We start from the raw sequence: 16560 nt of genomic DNA, 5'->3' as shown, positions 1-16560 counted from the left end.
ATCTTTAAATCCTCATATTGTGTCAGCTTTTCCAGTTGTTTCTTATCAATCCTGTTGTCACCTAATATTGCAGTATCGACAATCCATACTTTGTTTTTTAACACGATTGTGAGGTCAGGAGTATTGTGTTCCAAAACCCTGTATTATTATTATTATTATTATTATTATTATTATTATTATTATTATTATTATTATTATTATTATCGTCATTGAGGCTGGGTGGCCATCTGTCAGCGATGCTTTCCTTGTGCTTTTGGTGCACAAAGGCAGAAGGGGATTGGACTCAATGTCCCAAAGGGTCTCTTCCAACCCTCTTTTTTATTATTGTTGTTGTTATTATTATTAATAATAATTGTTGCTCGGTGGCCAACTATAGTCCGGCCTTCCAACGGTCCAAAGGATCATGAACTGGCCCCCTGTTTAAAAAGTTTGGGGACCCCTGATCTAGAGGTCTGTCATACCTGTGGATATCTCCTTTGAGCCTCCTGTTCAGCTAGTAACTAGGGGCTAATTCACACTAAAAAAAGTAAATCCCCATTATTCCATTATTCCATTTTAATTATTCTGGTTCCAATCCATGGAATTTGTAGTTTTCTGGGAAATTTGAGCTCTCGCTTCCTGTTGTTTCAACTATGAGTCATTTGTAAGTCAGATGAGACTCCCTGTAGTTCTTATTCTCCTCATTTTATCTTCACATCTACCTTTTGAGGCCGAGAGGTAGAGCAGCTTTCCTAAGGTCATCCATCCATTGAGTTGTATGGCTCACTGGGAACTTAAACCCCAAACCCCCAAGTACCAGTCCAGCAATCCCAATAACTGCACTACACTCACTAGACACCAACATGATGCTTAGCAATCAGTGATTGGTGTGTCTAAACCTTCCATTTCACTTCAATTGCAGAACTATTTCAGTAGCATCTAAAAAGTTGCTTTTGTAAAAAAACCAAAAAAAAAACCCCAGTGCTGACTTTTGCTGGAAAATGTGTTGGAGAACATTTCATCTTGCCAGCCGTTGACCTTTCATGCATTTTTGAAAAAGAATTGCATTGCATTGTTTATAAATAAACCATAATTATGTCCTGTATAGAATTCTTAATGTGTAGGGATGCTCCACGTGATAGACTATGTGAGCTTATTTAAAGCGTTTAAGAACAATAGGCCATTCAAACTCTTTAGGAGTGTATGAAAGACAGATGGGAAGGTTATATGTTGGGAGGAGGATATCCATGTGTATGTACAAGTGTGTGTATGTGTACATATGGAAAGAGAGTGTGTGCTAAGATTCAAATAAATGACCTTTTGGCATGTTTGGATCATATGAATCTCAATACTTGTTTTCGAACTCTCAGGATGCCGAATAAACATTCTTTCCTTTTTCTTTCCCTCTTGTGTTGTCTAAGAGCAAGCCATTTGATTGTGAATAAATTGGCAGATCTCCATAATCTCTCTTGCTTCTTAATTGCTAGATCTTTTGCTCGCCTTAAATAACAAAATAAGCAGCGTAGTAGCTTCATTATAGAGCAACTTTGAGTTTAACAGCTACACTTTCTCATGTGCAATGCTTGTTTGTAGCGTAATTAGGGGAGTAGCTTCATAATACTTTCCCTGTAGGTTTTCTTTAATAAAATATGTATCTGCTCTTCAGTCCTATGCAAAAGAAAAAAAGAAAAAAAGAAAAAAGAACAGTCTGATTTAATGTTTTGCCTTCAGGAAGGGAAGGGGATTCTTTTCTGTAACCTAATGTCACCCCTGAACAATCACACTAGCACACAAATCAGAAATGTAATTTGTTGCCTGGAGTTGAATTTTAATAGGATAACAGTTTTCTGCCTTTGATGCACTAGACTAGTGAATAGTCAGGCTTCTGGCAGAGCTTTGAGACACTACATTTTTGGTCTAGAGAAGGTGACCATGGGGGATTCTAGAGTTGTAGTCCCAAAAAAGCCAATTTGTTAAACCTCTGTGTTCTGTAGGAAGAAATTTGCTTTGAATATCTAATTTGATTTGTGTCCAAGTACTCCCCAAATCATGACAATAGCAATTAGTTGTTTGTTAATTGATTAGAATCACGTTGTTAAAAGAAACTTAAGCCTGATGTATATTGAAGCAATCCTTTGATCCATCTAACTAAGTGCTGCTTATAGTGGCCCATAACTAGCGATGTCTTGAGTGAACTTGAGATGTCTGACAGTAAGTCACAAACTCTACCTCTATGCTGCAGTTATTCCCTCTTGGGCAAACAAGAATTTAGTCAGATTTGAAGACAGATGTGTTATTGATTTTCTGTATTGCATCCCACATGTTTATACAGAAAAAGCAGCATGCAAATGATCAGTAAGATGCCATGTTGCTTGTTTGCATACCCCTTTGAATACATAATGGATCTCCTTGGATCGTGGCTTTATCAAGTTAATGGCAGGGCAGTACCTAGTTGCTGTTATTGTACTGCAGACTTAGAAGTGAAGTTGCATTACTATGAGATAGTAGAGAATGAACTATGAAACAGTGGGGGAGTCTCTATAGAGGTCTTTCCAACAATGCAGAAAGAAATCAGGGCAGCTTTTGTTCTGTGTGTGTACTGGAACCCTGCTGATTTTTTCAGATCCTCAAGTATTGTCTCCATTCAGGGTCTGTTTTTTTAAAAATAACTACAGTATGTTTTGCAGAAAAGTGAAACCTACTGAATGTGTGCATTCAAGAGCAACACCCATATTTTCCCAGTATGCATGACCAGTGGACATGCTAACTGAGAAATTATGCAACTTTAGAAATACTTTAGAAATAGTTTTCCTAAGCTCTTATCTTTAACTATTATTTGTTGTTTCATAACAATAGTTTATGAAGCTAAGCTTTTCTTTAAAGAAAATTCTTATTTTAGCCATCGTTTTACATTCAGAAACAGTGCTCAATTGAACTACTTGAAATGATGTGTGAAACAGGCAAAGATAGTATTCAAGACTTCACAGATTTACATCACATGAAGCCATGGTTCATCATGACACCCACATGGAAATAATATCCATGCAGGGAAGCAAAACACTAAGCCATCAAGCTAAATCAAAAGCCTGCCTTCTCCAAGCCAAAAACGTTATGAAGTATACATGAATAATGCTGCAGAGACCAGCAGAAATAATAATATACCAATGATAGCAGTATATTACTCGTACGGCAGTTAGGGGCCGACAGGGAATAAATACTGTGAGTGAAATGGTAAAGATTTCACAACACACTATGTAAGGGGTGATTTGGGCGTCCCCCAGACATTTATACATTACCCGAGTTCGCCAAGCCGCTATGAGACCATTCAAGAGCCCAAAATAGTTGAGGACAAAACACCTTTATTAGGTAGCTACCGACAGACAGGGCAACATGGGCTGTTGCTGATCCAAACTGTCTGCCCCGAGCCCATCGGCTCAGGGTCTTTTATACACTTCTCTAGTTCCCCATTTTGAACTGGGCTTTACTGGAAGAATTACAAGCACTTCCTGAGTTGTAAACAACTTCGGGATATTGCCCAATCATGAACTGTAGAATATTTCAACAGGTGCAGCAAAAAGTACATGTATTGCATACATTTCATAAACATTGCATAAATTTCTCAGAATCGGCACAACTGATTATTGCTAAACATAGAACATCTGCTATCTGTCGCAAGACATCAAGTTGCACACTTTGTCTTTACTATCAAAGGGAGACTGATTTTCTAGTTTCATCCATACAGGCATTCCAAAATGGAGTCACTTTGGTCCAGTGACCCCTTCATTCCCCCGTTTTTTCTTGTAACCAAGAAAGACAATTTCTTGGTTGCACAGGTATCTAATTATAGTGGGGTGGTTTCCTTTTCCAGGGTGTTCAGCTGTATGTAACATGTTGAACTTCTCTGTGCTGAGTGAAAGTAGCAGTGATCAGTCTCTCCATTATTTTATCTTTAAGCATGACATGATACATGGCAAAAGAAACAAAGCAAGAACCATGATTTGCAACATGACAGATAATATTTTGATGAGATCTCTCAGCCACCCAATCCACAAGGTAATCAGCGAACCTGTTCTAACTCCTTCTCCCTCAGTTAGATATCAGGATCATAGCCACGTTTTTCATCATAAGCTCTTTTAGGCCTGTTTCACCGGTCAGTTGCTTCCAATGCCTGCGGGGGCTGCTTCCTCGGGTGTATCTCAATGTCAGTGGGGACTAGGGTACCAATGGAGCAGGTACCAACCCAAAGTGGGGGCAAGACTTTGCCTCCCCACTTCCCACATATTCAGAAATACCCCGGAGGCCATCCTCCCATGACATGGTTATCAAGCAAAATACCGGGCCTTGGCCTATCAGGAATTTGGTATTCCATTGGGAAGCTTCCTTGTGTCCGGACCAGATCTTGCCGTGGTGGAGGCTTGCCTCCCGCCGCAGGTGGCTGAGTTGCTGCACGAAGCAGCTCCGACCCGGGCTTAACCACATATCGTGCCGAACGAGAAGGTGGTTTCTTACCATCACCCTCTGGCAAGGGAACTTGCCTTCTTGATTCTTCCAGGTGATCATTTCTTTGTGGCTATTCAACTTTCATGAATATGTTGTCATATGTACAGGGAGAGTGAGATTACAATAAGGGTAATCTCCTATTTTTATGAGGGTGGCTTGGGGAAAGTTCTTATGATCAATTTCTGAGATGCCATCTCTGGATCGTGTTAAACAAGCTGATGCGGTTGGTGCAGAATCATCAAGGGCCAATAGAAATTGAGCCGAATCAGTCAACCCCTCTTCATCAGCATGCGTCCAAGGGGAGAACAATTTCCATCTAGATACGTCCAGCATTGGTCCTGCTTTCATGACCCAACCCTCATATTGGGAGTGAGGGCTATGGGCACCAATCCAGCAGTCTTTCACCTCTGCTTCTTTGACTATATCTTTAATTAATTGGTGGAACATATTCTTGTCCCAACCCATCTGAGTCTGCACCAATGGCATCATGACCAACATTAAAAAGCACAATTGTGTCCTCATCTTTACACTTGTGTTTGTCCTCAATATTACAGCACAGAGCACAAAAACAGAATACAATACAACCCACGAATCCCCACACCCAAAACCCAGTGTCCATTCGGTCTTTTGGGACACTCTCGGAAGTGCACCCTCCTTCCTTCTTCAAGGCGGTTCTTGGTAACCTGACCTCTGGGGCTAGCTCCAGGTAGCTTCGGGCCCCTCCTCTTCAGGGCAGCTCTTGGTAGCTTGACCCTTAGGGTGTGTGAATTTGAGTTTGAGTGGATTGTCCTTATGCAGGTTTACCTTCCAGATGTCAGGGTCTTTGGTGGTGTAGTCCTTTTTGGTGCATGTGTAATGTACCCCCGGCTTCACATCTCTTAACTTCACAGTAGTAAGAGTTATTTGGACCACCTCCAGTGGTCGAACACCTCCAGTGGTTCCTTCCACCTTGGCCGAGGGGATCATACTTCCAATCTTTCAAGCAAACCTAGTCTCCTGGTGAGAAAAACATGTAGCGCAGTAACAGGGAAAGGGATAACGCAGCATTTCAGTAAGTTTATACAGTTTGTTTAATATCATATCCAAAATTTGGACCTCTTTTCAATTCCTGTTTCCCTAATTCATGTATGTCTCATTGCAGAGGTCTAATTCTCAAAGGGGTCTTCCATACAACAATTCATAAGGTTGGCAAAAACCTGGTACTTTCATACATGTTGGTTAACAATCTGTCCAAAGATTGGACATCTTTCCAGAGCCCTGTTCATTCTTTTACCCGAAGATTAGGGTCAATTACAATGCAACTTCCAAGCGGTGCCTCCCACCTGGGCTAGGCACCCAAGGACCTGGTGAACAAAGGCCGCGGGCCTCTGCCACCTGGTGACCAAATGGCTGAGCCATTGTCACCCCAATGTGTAGAGCATCCCGTGCCCAGGGATTGCATCCCTTGACAAGGCACGCCTGACCTCTACAACTCTTTCAGCGGTGGTTGGAATCCACCCTGAATACTCCAGACCCTTGGCATCTTCGGCGAAATCAACTACTAAGGACTCAAAAGATTTAAAGGGTATTGTTTACAAATTTCACATCCTGGGGCAGCAGCTCCGGCCAAGGCCTGCAAGCCATCCACCCAGAGCTGCCCCTCCAAGAGTGAAGCTATTCCAATTGCACCTAAATGGGTTTATCTACGAATTTCTTTGATAATTTCCATCCCAAAGCTTTTGGGACATAAATTTTCTCATTGGGTAAGATAAAAACCTTACCCTTCCATTTTTCCCCTTCTGCTAGGGCCCACTCCTTCTCTTGTGCGGAGTAAGTCATGAACTCTACTACGGGCGTAACATCCAATTGTAAAATTGCTTACTTCTGATGTGCTTTCATCTGCTGCTTTCCTAGCTTGTTGGTCTGCCAGGCGATTCCCCTGTGTTACCTGATCCTCACCATACTGATGTCCTTGCAATGCATGACTGCTATCTCTTTTGGCTCCCATACTGCATTTAAAAGTTGCAAAAACTCTGTTGCATCCCTGATCTGCTGTCCTGCAGAGGTCAGCAGTCCCCTTTCCTTATAAATGGCACCGTGGGCATGCAAAGTGGTGAAGGCATATTTCGAGTCAGTATAAATATTAACTCTTTTTCCTTTAGCCAATTGGAGGGCCCCAGTCAGAGCAATCAGCTCGGCCCGTTGTGTAGAAGTCCCCGGAGGCAACCCTTTTGCCTCTAGGGTTTCCCCATTGCTATTCACCACTGCATACCCCGCTTTCCTTTCGGAACCAACCACACGACTTGACCCATCTGTGAAAAGCACCCATTCCGGAGCCTAAAGTGGCAGATCTTTGAGATCTGGCCTACTTGAATATACTTTGTCCACTATTTCTAAACAATCATGCTGCATCAATTCTCCTTCCACAGGTAACAAGGTAGCTGGGTTTAAAGTGGCACATACTGACAATTTAACCTGTGGATTGTCCACCAACATGCTCTCATACTTAAGCATTCGGCTATTGGTGAGCCAATAGTGTCCCCTATGTTCCATTAAAGTCACTACCGCATGGGGACATTTTAAAAGCACAGGCTGCCCTAAGGTCAGCTTGTTTACTTCTTCCACAAGAACCGCAGCAGCCGCTACAGCTCTCAAGCATGAAGGCCATCCACAGGCCACATTGTCTAATTGCTTAGACAAATAAGCCACCGGCTGAGTCAACACTCCTACAGCCACTCCTTTTCGTTCTCCTACACACATACATACATACATACAATGCGGGGGCAGACATCAAAGCTTTCTTCAATTGCTCAAACGCATCTTGCTGTTCAGTTCCCCACGCCAAGGGGTCTCCCGACTTCCCTTTGGTGGCCTCATGGAGGGGTTTGGCGTATAGTCCGAAGTTCGGAATCCATATACGACAAAACCCTGCCTCTCCTAGGAATTCTCTGACCTGTTTCTGAGTTTGGGGAGTAGGGATGGAGCAGATGGCTTCCTTGCGCTCCACCTCTAGCCTCCGGAGACCTTTTTCCCAAATGAAATCCCATGCGCTTAACACTGGCTGGGCCTTTTCCCAAAAACCTTGTAACCTTTATCACAAAACAAAACTATACCAAAACCTCTCAAACATTCTCCTCTACTATCTGTTCAAAGAACACGCAACAAACAAAGCATCTTTGGCTATAATAACACAAAACCACACTGGTTCCACAAAACTCACAAATGCCAATTTCCTTTTGGGAACCATCTGAAACAACAACTCTATTCCTTCCAGTTATCACATCGTTTACTGCCATACACTTACATTCTTTCAACCATTCTGGATCCTTCCGTACAACCTCACATAGATCTATAAAACTCTTGTAGGGCATAATGCCTCAGCTCCCTTTTTATTCAGAAACCCTTTTTATCATTTTATATAGATATTCCTGGAAACACAAATTCATCATCCTCTCTCAGTAAAACCAGCCCATGCTCATTCAAAGTAGGATCAACCAATCCAGCTGCAACCGGACCCCAACTGGGCTGGTCTCCCTGGAACACAGCAACCAAATCATTAGCTCTGCGAGACGCTCTTGCCACCTCCTGTTTCATTTGCATAGCCTCCCTAGACAGGTAAACCTGATTTGCTATTTCCATTATCCTTTTCAATGTCAAGTGGGCCAATCCCACCTCCTTCCGCAACTTTCTCCGTATGTCTGGCCAATACTGGCTGATGAAAACACTGTTCAATACTACTCTTCCATCGGCATGATCATTATGATCCTTCATCTCATAAGGAGAAAATTTTTCAAATGCTCCTCTAATCCTCTCTAAAAATGCCACCGGACTTTCAGCCTGCTCCTGTTTCATTAGGTAAATTTTCATTTTCCTTACATTGGGAACTCTTGGAGTCCCTTTCTTTAAAGCACCAACAATTAACTTCTGGTACAATTTCAAAGAATCCCTACCACTTGCTGTATTTGGATCCCACTGAGGGTCTACTCTCACTGGGAACACTTTCTCTTGGTACACATCGACAGCATCCAAACTATGTGAGTTTGCATGTTCTTTTGCAGCCTCTTGCCTACCTACTTGAGTCAACAACACTCTCTCTTCTACGGTCAGCAAAACCTCCATCAACTGCTTCAAATCCACCCAACTAGGACTATGTATCAGAATAATACCTTTGACCAGATTTGCCATGCCCCTTGGATCCTCCGTCCAAGTAGGGTAGGCCCTTTGCCAATCCAAAATATCAGAACTGGTGGTAGGTATACGCTGAAACAGAGTCCCAGTTTCGAACCTAGGGTTCCCCTGGTCACCTGGGGAAGTGGGCTCCAACTGTGGCACCTCCCTTATGGGGCACACTGCCTCATCTAGTGGTGACAGTGTAGGACAGAAGGCAGGCGTACACGGGGGAGCTGACATAGGCTCATCAGCCGGATTCCCTAAATTTGGATAGGGGAGACTTTGTCTTCCCCATCTCTTTCCCATTGGGGAAAATGATGTTTTCAACCATCCTCCTCTTTTCCAGTATCTTGTTTCTTTTCCCTCCATTGCGGTACGCGGAGTAGACCCTGGCCTGAACGCAAGGTCTTCTCCGCCCTCCCACGAGACGGGAAAAGAAAACCCAACAATAAATTTCCTAGTGGAGTATGTCCCCGGACCGTGGTCGGACCATCCTTGCACGTCTTGCTACTAGGGCCTGCCTCCGGACCTGGTCGGACTATCCTTGCAGGTCTTTCCCAGAGCTCTCTTCCCTTTGGGGTTCTCTTGGTTCCCAAGGGCTTCCTACGGGACCCAGAACTGCTTCTACAATTTAAAACTCTCCCTCCCCGCAATGCTAAACAACAAGCGGTTTAAGAGGTATACTTGCCTAATTTTCGTTCCGTCCCGCGGCGGCCGGCCGACTTTCCCAACGGTGGTTGTCTCACAACTTCTGTTTTGGAGGAGAGCACGCCTTTCCTTCGCTCGGGTGCCGCGAAGGGAACCACCGGTCTTTACCTCTATTTAGAGGCCGTGCGCACGTCTCGGCGCGGACCGTACGCAGCACCCCGGAAGGGGAAGTGGACACGCCTTGCTCCCAAGAGCAGCTCTTGAGTGGGCTACAACGGAACCTTGGCAACTAAAAAACACTACAAAGCCCAAAATTTCATCACTACAAAGCCCATAATTTCATCCCGGACGAGCCCCCAGAAATGTAAGGGGTGATTTGGGCGTCCCCCAGACATTTATACATTACCCGAGTTCGCCAAGCCGCTATGAGACCATTCAAGAGCCCAAAATAGTTGAGGACAAAACACCTTTATTAGGTAGCTACCGACAGACAGGGCAACATGGGCTGTTGCTGATCCAAACTGTCTGCCCCGAGCCCATCGGCTCAGGGTCTTTTATACACTTCTCTAGTTCCCCATTTTGAACTGGGCTTTACTGGAAGAATTACAAGCACTTCCTGAGTTGTAAACAACTTCGGGATATTGCCCAATCATGAACTGTAGAATATTTCAACAGGTGCAGCAAAAAGTACATGTATTGCATACATTTCATAAACATTGCATAAATTTCTCAGAATCGGCACAACTGATTATTGCTAAACATAGAACATCTGCTATCTGTCGCAAGACATCAAGTTGCACACTTTGTCTTTACTATCAAAGGGAGACTGATTTTCTAGTTTCATCCATACAGGCATTCCAAAATGGAGTCACTTTGGTCCAGTGACCCCTTCAACTACACAACATTAGTCATGTGGTTAATTAGTAATATGCATTTGTCATAAAGCTGATTTAGAGAAAAAAATTGTAATTGTTCCCCTTCCATCTTCATAAATATTATCATACGTTTTTCATTTTTTCAGTGGAAGAAGACACTGAAGAAAGCTCACGATCAGGTAGAGAATCTGTGTCCACATCAAGTGACCAGCCATCCCATTCTCTAGAAAGACAGATGAATGGCAACCAAGACAAAGGAGACAGAAAAAAAATAGGGAAGGACAAGAAAAAAGATCGTGACAAAGAGAAGGACAAAATCAAAGCCAAGAAAGGAATGCTTAAAGGCCTGGGAGACATGTTCAGGTAAGACTTACGTATACAAGAGTAGAAAGGATTGGAGACTTTGTATCGCATTATTGTTTGTTGTGCTGATAATCATACTAAAGGGTTGTGACCCATTTTTCCAAGCACCTCACCATATATCACATGAGAAACTATCCTGAATTCTGTTGAAGATATCAAGACTATAGAAATAACATGGGGACCTTAATTGTAGTGCTCTTCTCAACTGAGAGGTATTTTGACACATCCTCTCTATCAATTCTTCCTAACAATTATTTAAATGTGTGTATTTCCGTTTACTTGCTTTGCAATCTTAACAACTCATGTGTAGTAGCTGTAGTTTTTTAAAAAGACTCTGTTTAACTTAAATTGGTGTTATTGTTGTTTATATTGTTTAATGTAAAATTATTTATTGATATTGTTACTTTAGTACTCTGTAGTCTTCCTGTGACAGACAGGGATCTGCATTTTTTTCATTAAAAAGTAATGTTGGCCAGATGTTTCTTGGGAGGTTGTTTTAGAGAAATATGCTCCACAATAGAATCAATTGCTGCTTACTGAAATAAACACTTGTAGCTCATAGGCATAAATATAATATCACTGCTGTCACACTAAAAAGTAAACAACAGCAACAACAACTGATTAGCCCTTAGGCCATATCACAATAAAAAGTACATAAATAAATGGTATTCATCTATATCAGATAACCAAATAGCAAAAAACAAACAAACAAACAAACAAAACTACCCTTCCCACTCTTTGAGCCACTTCTTGTGTAGAGAAAAAGGGTATAAATAAACATAATGACAACAAGATATGGATTACTCTACTGGACTGAAGCTTCTTCTGAAAGTGGGAGGACACCTATGGATCAGATCCTCTTTATTTAAGATTGGTGTCTCTGTCAGTGCTTCTTCAGTTCTATGCACATTCCAAGAAGTGAGAAAAAGTCCTAGCATGGTCTTATTGGGTGGTGATAAACTCCATAATTTTTTGGTCTATACTAGGCATGAGCAAACTTTGGCCCTCCAGGTGTTTTGGATTTCCACAATTCCTAACATCTGGTCAGCTGGCTGGGATTTCTGGGAGTTGAAGTCCAAAATACCGGACAGACCAAAGTTTGCCCATGTCTGGTCTACATCCTTTTTAGCGTGTGTGGTGATATGATGGTACCATGGCCAGAGAGTTCTGTGTAACATAGTTGGAAAAAACAGGTCCAATAAGAAAGTCACTGCAGAGTTATGTTACTCCTCCTTCACCTTCACAGCTGCTAAAGGGTTCCCCCCCCAGGAGTCCTCACATATGAACATTCATTCTTTCAGTTTATATCTCACCTTTTTCCCAGGATGAATAAAACTATATACAGTTAAAGCCCTGTTGAATTACAATACCATAGCACAATAGAAACAAATAGCATTCATATTAAGACCAAGCACCGTATTTCCAAACCTTTAAAAGCAATAAGAAGAAAGAAGTATGGTGCAATCACACCTCCTAAAGTCCATTCTGAAGCATGCTGTTAAAAGCTTGTGTGAATCAGACAGTTTTTACTAGCTGGCAGAAGGTGAGCAAAGAGCAGGCCAGCCTTGACATCTGTGGAAGGGACTTCCACAGGCTAGGAGCATCCTCCAGGAGAGCTTATCCTCACCAAATGTGCTTGTGCAGATTGTAGGACAAAGAAAAAACCTTTCCCCCGAAGCTCAGATCTTTTCTGAGATATAGTAGATTCTTGCTCATCCAACATTATGTATTATCCAATGCAGTCTGCCTCCCACCCGGATCCACAGTTGTTTCTCTAGGCAGTGAGTCTCTCTGCGCAATAGGCACCCATCAGGAGGGGTGAGACATGGCCGTTGGGCACAGCATCCAGCCTGCAAGGAAGAATTAAGAAAAATAGGCTTTTCCTTAATCCCTCCTTATTATCCAACATTCTACTGGCCCATTTATGTTGGATAAGTGAGACTCTACTGTACTAGAGTAGGAGTGTGTATGGAAATCTGATATGGAGATACCACTTGAATGAAAACATTGCATACCCTAGAATAGCAACCCTTGAATGACAACACATGCAATCCTTGGATGTCAACATTGCGTAACCAACGGCACAATTAAATACTGAACTGAATACACTACCCAACACTTTCACTAGGGGATGCATTAGCTGAGATTCCATCTACATGTGTACTGGCATCCCATACACAACACTGTTTTGTCAAGCTTGAAAGGTTGAGAATATTGTGTCACTTTCCCTAGGGGAACTGTATACTGCATGTAATGTTTCTACAACTTCCCAGATGTGGTCTTCTATATTGTCTGCAATTCATGATGAAAGAGTGATAACTATCACTACAACCTAAACCAGAGGCAGGGGAATAGGTTAATCTGTATTGAGCCTGTAGCATAAGTCTCTTACGGAATAGATATTAGTGTTGTATGTTTCAGTGAACAGCTATCCTGTGCTAAATACAAGCTCTTTCTCTTTAAATTAAAGCTGTAGTGCTCCAAGTTAAAACAAATACTTTTCATAAAGAATCAATGCATTATATTCCTATATAATGGAATACTGCTGCATGTACTGGGTTCATTTTGGCCCTGGAAGCTTGTCTAATCAGACATTATTACTCTTTGTGTATTTTCAATGACTTGGAGAATGTACTGCTGTTTACTATGTTCTGTAGCCTTATTCATTCAAGTTGAAGTTCTTTGAATTAAACTAGTTTAATTCTAAGTTATGAAAAACCAATAAACAATGGTTAAGGGGTATGTCACTACTTGAGAGGTATATTTTTAAAAGTTTTGTACATTAGATACTATACAACAGTGGAGAGCAGTTTGTTTTGTAGCCATTGCATTGGTTGAACAGTTAATAGAACTTATTGTCGCATCTCAAGCATCTGTTTCAGTGTATCCAAAATCCATGGCTTGGGAAAAAGAAGAAGATACAATTCCTTCCTAAATTGTTGCTTTTAAAAGATATTTGAATGATGTGACATACACTAAATAGTTGCTCTTGTAAATAATTAAGTATTATTTATAGGGCTATGCAGCATATGTGTGCTGTACAGATCTTTATATTTACTATTAAATATATTTAAAGATGTGGTTTATGAAGTTTGAAATACAGAGTATGTAAGGCTTTGCTTTCATCTGCAGGTCTACAGGTTGTAGACTGCAAATGGGCAGTCCCATCTTATTGGAAACCAATGCAAATGAAATATTCCCATATTACCATTAAATTGAATCCTGCAATTACATTTGGAATGATTACTGGGAGCCTTGCAGTGTTGCTTACTCCAATCCTGCAAGAGTAAATCGATAATTTAGTTTAAAAACCCTGTTTAGTTGAAATCAGATATACTGTTGTCTTTTCTTACACAGCCTCTTCCAAAGTGCACAGAACATGTCTGGATTCATAAACATATTATTTGAAGCTTTGAATTGCACGTTTCAACCACATTAGCCACCTGAGACCTCTGACTGGACATTTGGGAAAACAACTCACATCCAACTACGCTTGCACATTCTGGAGCCTGGAGTTTTTATTGTCCGCTCCTTGATTTTCATTTACTGTGGTTTATGATGTCTGGAGAATAATTCAAAAGCTACTAAAAAGCAGGTGTTTATACACACATATATATGGACATGATGAATATCCATATGAACTGGATAATTTCCCATTGCTTTAGACAAGAATCAATCCATAATTCTAACATCTAAATTTCAGATGTGTCATTAACTTTTATCATTTTTCTTGATTGTAAATTTGATATCTTTCTTAATTGGAGCAATTTCTCAATGTTCAGACAAAGGGAATTAACTGGAAACTCGGTGCTTTTAATCACCCTTTCAGTTTATTCTACCTATGTGGGTTTCCCCTCTGTTTTGAGATCATTTTACCCAGCTCTCTATTAAAAAACAAACTTAAATATGAGGGGTTCATCATACCATATCAGCTTAAAGTCTGTGAAATATCTGTGGCAGAATATATATTATTCTGCTGTGAAAGCAAACCATGTGTCAGTAGCAGCTTGACCTTGTTCAGAAGCAGCCCAGACACATAAAATTACAGCTCTCTTTCCTTTACACAAGGAGAAACAACCTGCTATGAACAGGGTATAATAAACACACTGGCTGCAATTTCTAATGTCTGGTAGTTATGTCATCTGAAACAATGCAGGAAACCTGTGTGGAATCTCTCAGTATACCTTGCAACATAAATAATTGCTTTTTTCTAATTAGTGCTAGCTCCAGTCTACCCACTGCCTTTTTCAGCTTGATAGGATCTTTTGCCAGATGATCATATGGTATCTTATGATCTTCTCACTATGAGATGATCAACTTTCCAAGAGGCAAAAGATGGCAGTCTAATTATTCTTCATTCTCTTGCAACTATTGGCCTGTTACAAAAATCTTTCCTGATCGTGTTTGCAGTTCTGGGCTTGAATCCAGTTTCTTGTCCCAAGTGGAGTAGACCCATGGAATCAATTACTGAATAGTAAATGAACACTTAAGTCACATTGATTCAATGGATCCATTTTCAGTGGAATTAGTGATTGAATTTAAGCCATGGCACTTGGTCAGTATGGTCCCAGAAAGTATAGAGCTTGACTTCCACATTGGCAGGTTTTGTGGATTCAACCAATAGTAAAAATATTCCCCAAAAGCCACAAAGGATTCTTCATTGCTGTCCCCTGCCCTGCCTGGTTGCCTACTTATTGTGGTGAAAGCTGTTCTGCAGTACTTCTCTACTGAAGCTGAAGAAGCCACTGAGGTGGGCAAGTGGAGGAATCATAGTATGGAGTTGGAAGACACAACAAAGTTCTTCTGGTCCAACTCCCTGCTATGTAGGAAAATATGATCAGGAACAAGAGGGGTGAACTCAGAATCCCAGAGAACTTCTGGAGAGCTTGCCTGGAGTCTTTTCCTACCACGTCTGACAAGAGTGGATGGGCGGACCCTTTGCCTCTGGTTGTCAGGATGAGGATTTTGGTATGTGCAGGGGAGTCCTGGAATCAATTTCCCGCAGTGACTAAGGACTGGATGTACTTTAACTTAGTTTGAGTTTCTAGCACTCTCATTGTTTTGAGGAGGAGCTATTCTCATTTTGAGTTTGAACAACACATGATATGTGACGTAGAATTACATTCCAGAACAGAACGTTTAAGTTTATGCTCCATTGAGCTTTCTTTATACAGTCAACATTCGTTGGGCATCACAATTGATTCAGAGGACATCTGGTATAGCCCTGACTTCACAACGTCAGAATGGGGAAGTGTGATTATGTGTCTGAAAGCATTTCCATTAGAAATATGAATTGCGAGTGAGAGTTGCAAGCATGAAATATATAACATGATACTTAAACTTTCCACATGCAGTATTTGAGACTGGGAAAACCTTCAGACAAACAACTTCTTTGCATTCATGTTCAGGTGGTACACGGCGAACGGGGAGCTGTACTGTCAAATCCCAGGTGGCTTAAATTCAAACTTGGCAGTTTCTATGATCCGCTTGGGTAGAAGAGAGAGAGAGCAACATCTGGGGGGTCAAATAAAGTAGGTCACTACCTTCAGAAATACTGAAGTTGTGGAATTGAATTCTTTTTAAAATGTTTTCATTCTTTAGCAAACAGTTTGAATAAAAACAGAGGGCCTTGATATATAAAAACTGAAAAAGGATTGCATTGCTTCCTTTCTATTAATGTCATTATTACTCAGGAATTTTCACTGTGTCCTCATTTTAATTACTTTTGTAGATAAAAAGCTTAACAGTGTTGAGGATTGTGTTGTTTGTTTCTGAAATTCTCAAACGTTACAGCTAGGTATGACTAACCCATGGTCAGTGTGTGTTTGCGCATGATATATCAGGTTCAACATATTAAATTAAATCAGGGCTAACTACAGAACCACCATCAATTCAGTTGTATTTTTAAGGACAAATCTACAGCAAAAGTCTAGTCATAAACAGTGTGCCTCTTTACAATTGTAATGCAGCATCCATGGCTGGGTAATTGTGAAGGATGGATTTAAAATGAGAGATTATGTTAATCTTATGTGAGTTTCCAGTTTGT

General features: G+C 41.2%; 1 protein-coding gene across 1 annotated transcript in view; it reads left to right on the top strand.

The window, feature by feature from the left end:
- pard3 (par-3 family cell polarity regulator) overlaps positions 1–16560 on the top strand; it is a gene marked incomplete in the record, with an annotated part of 618554 nt that overhangs the window by 435494 nt on the left and 166500 nt on the right. Inside the window, 1 exon segment of the mRNA XM_062984552.1 lies at positions 10298–10514. Coding sequence (XP_062840622.1) covers positions 10298–10514 — 217 coding nt within the window.

The sequence above is a fragment of the Anolis carolinensis genome, chromosome 6, assembly GCF_035594765.1.
Source record: "Anolis carolinensis isolate JA03-04 chromosome 6, rAnoCar3.1.pri, whole genome shotgun sequence".
Taxonomy (NCBI): Eukaryota; Metazoa; Chordata; class Lepidosauria; order Squamata; family Dactyloidae; genus Anolis; species Anolis carolinensis.
This window is presented reverse-complemented; position numbering and strand designations above follow the sequence as displayed.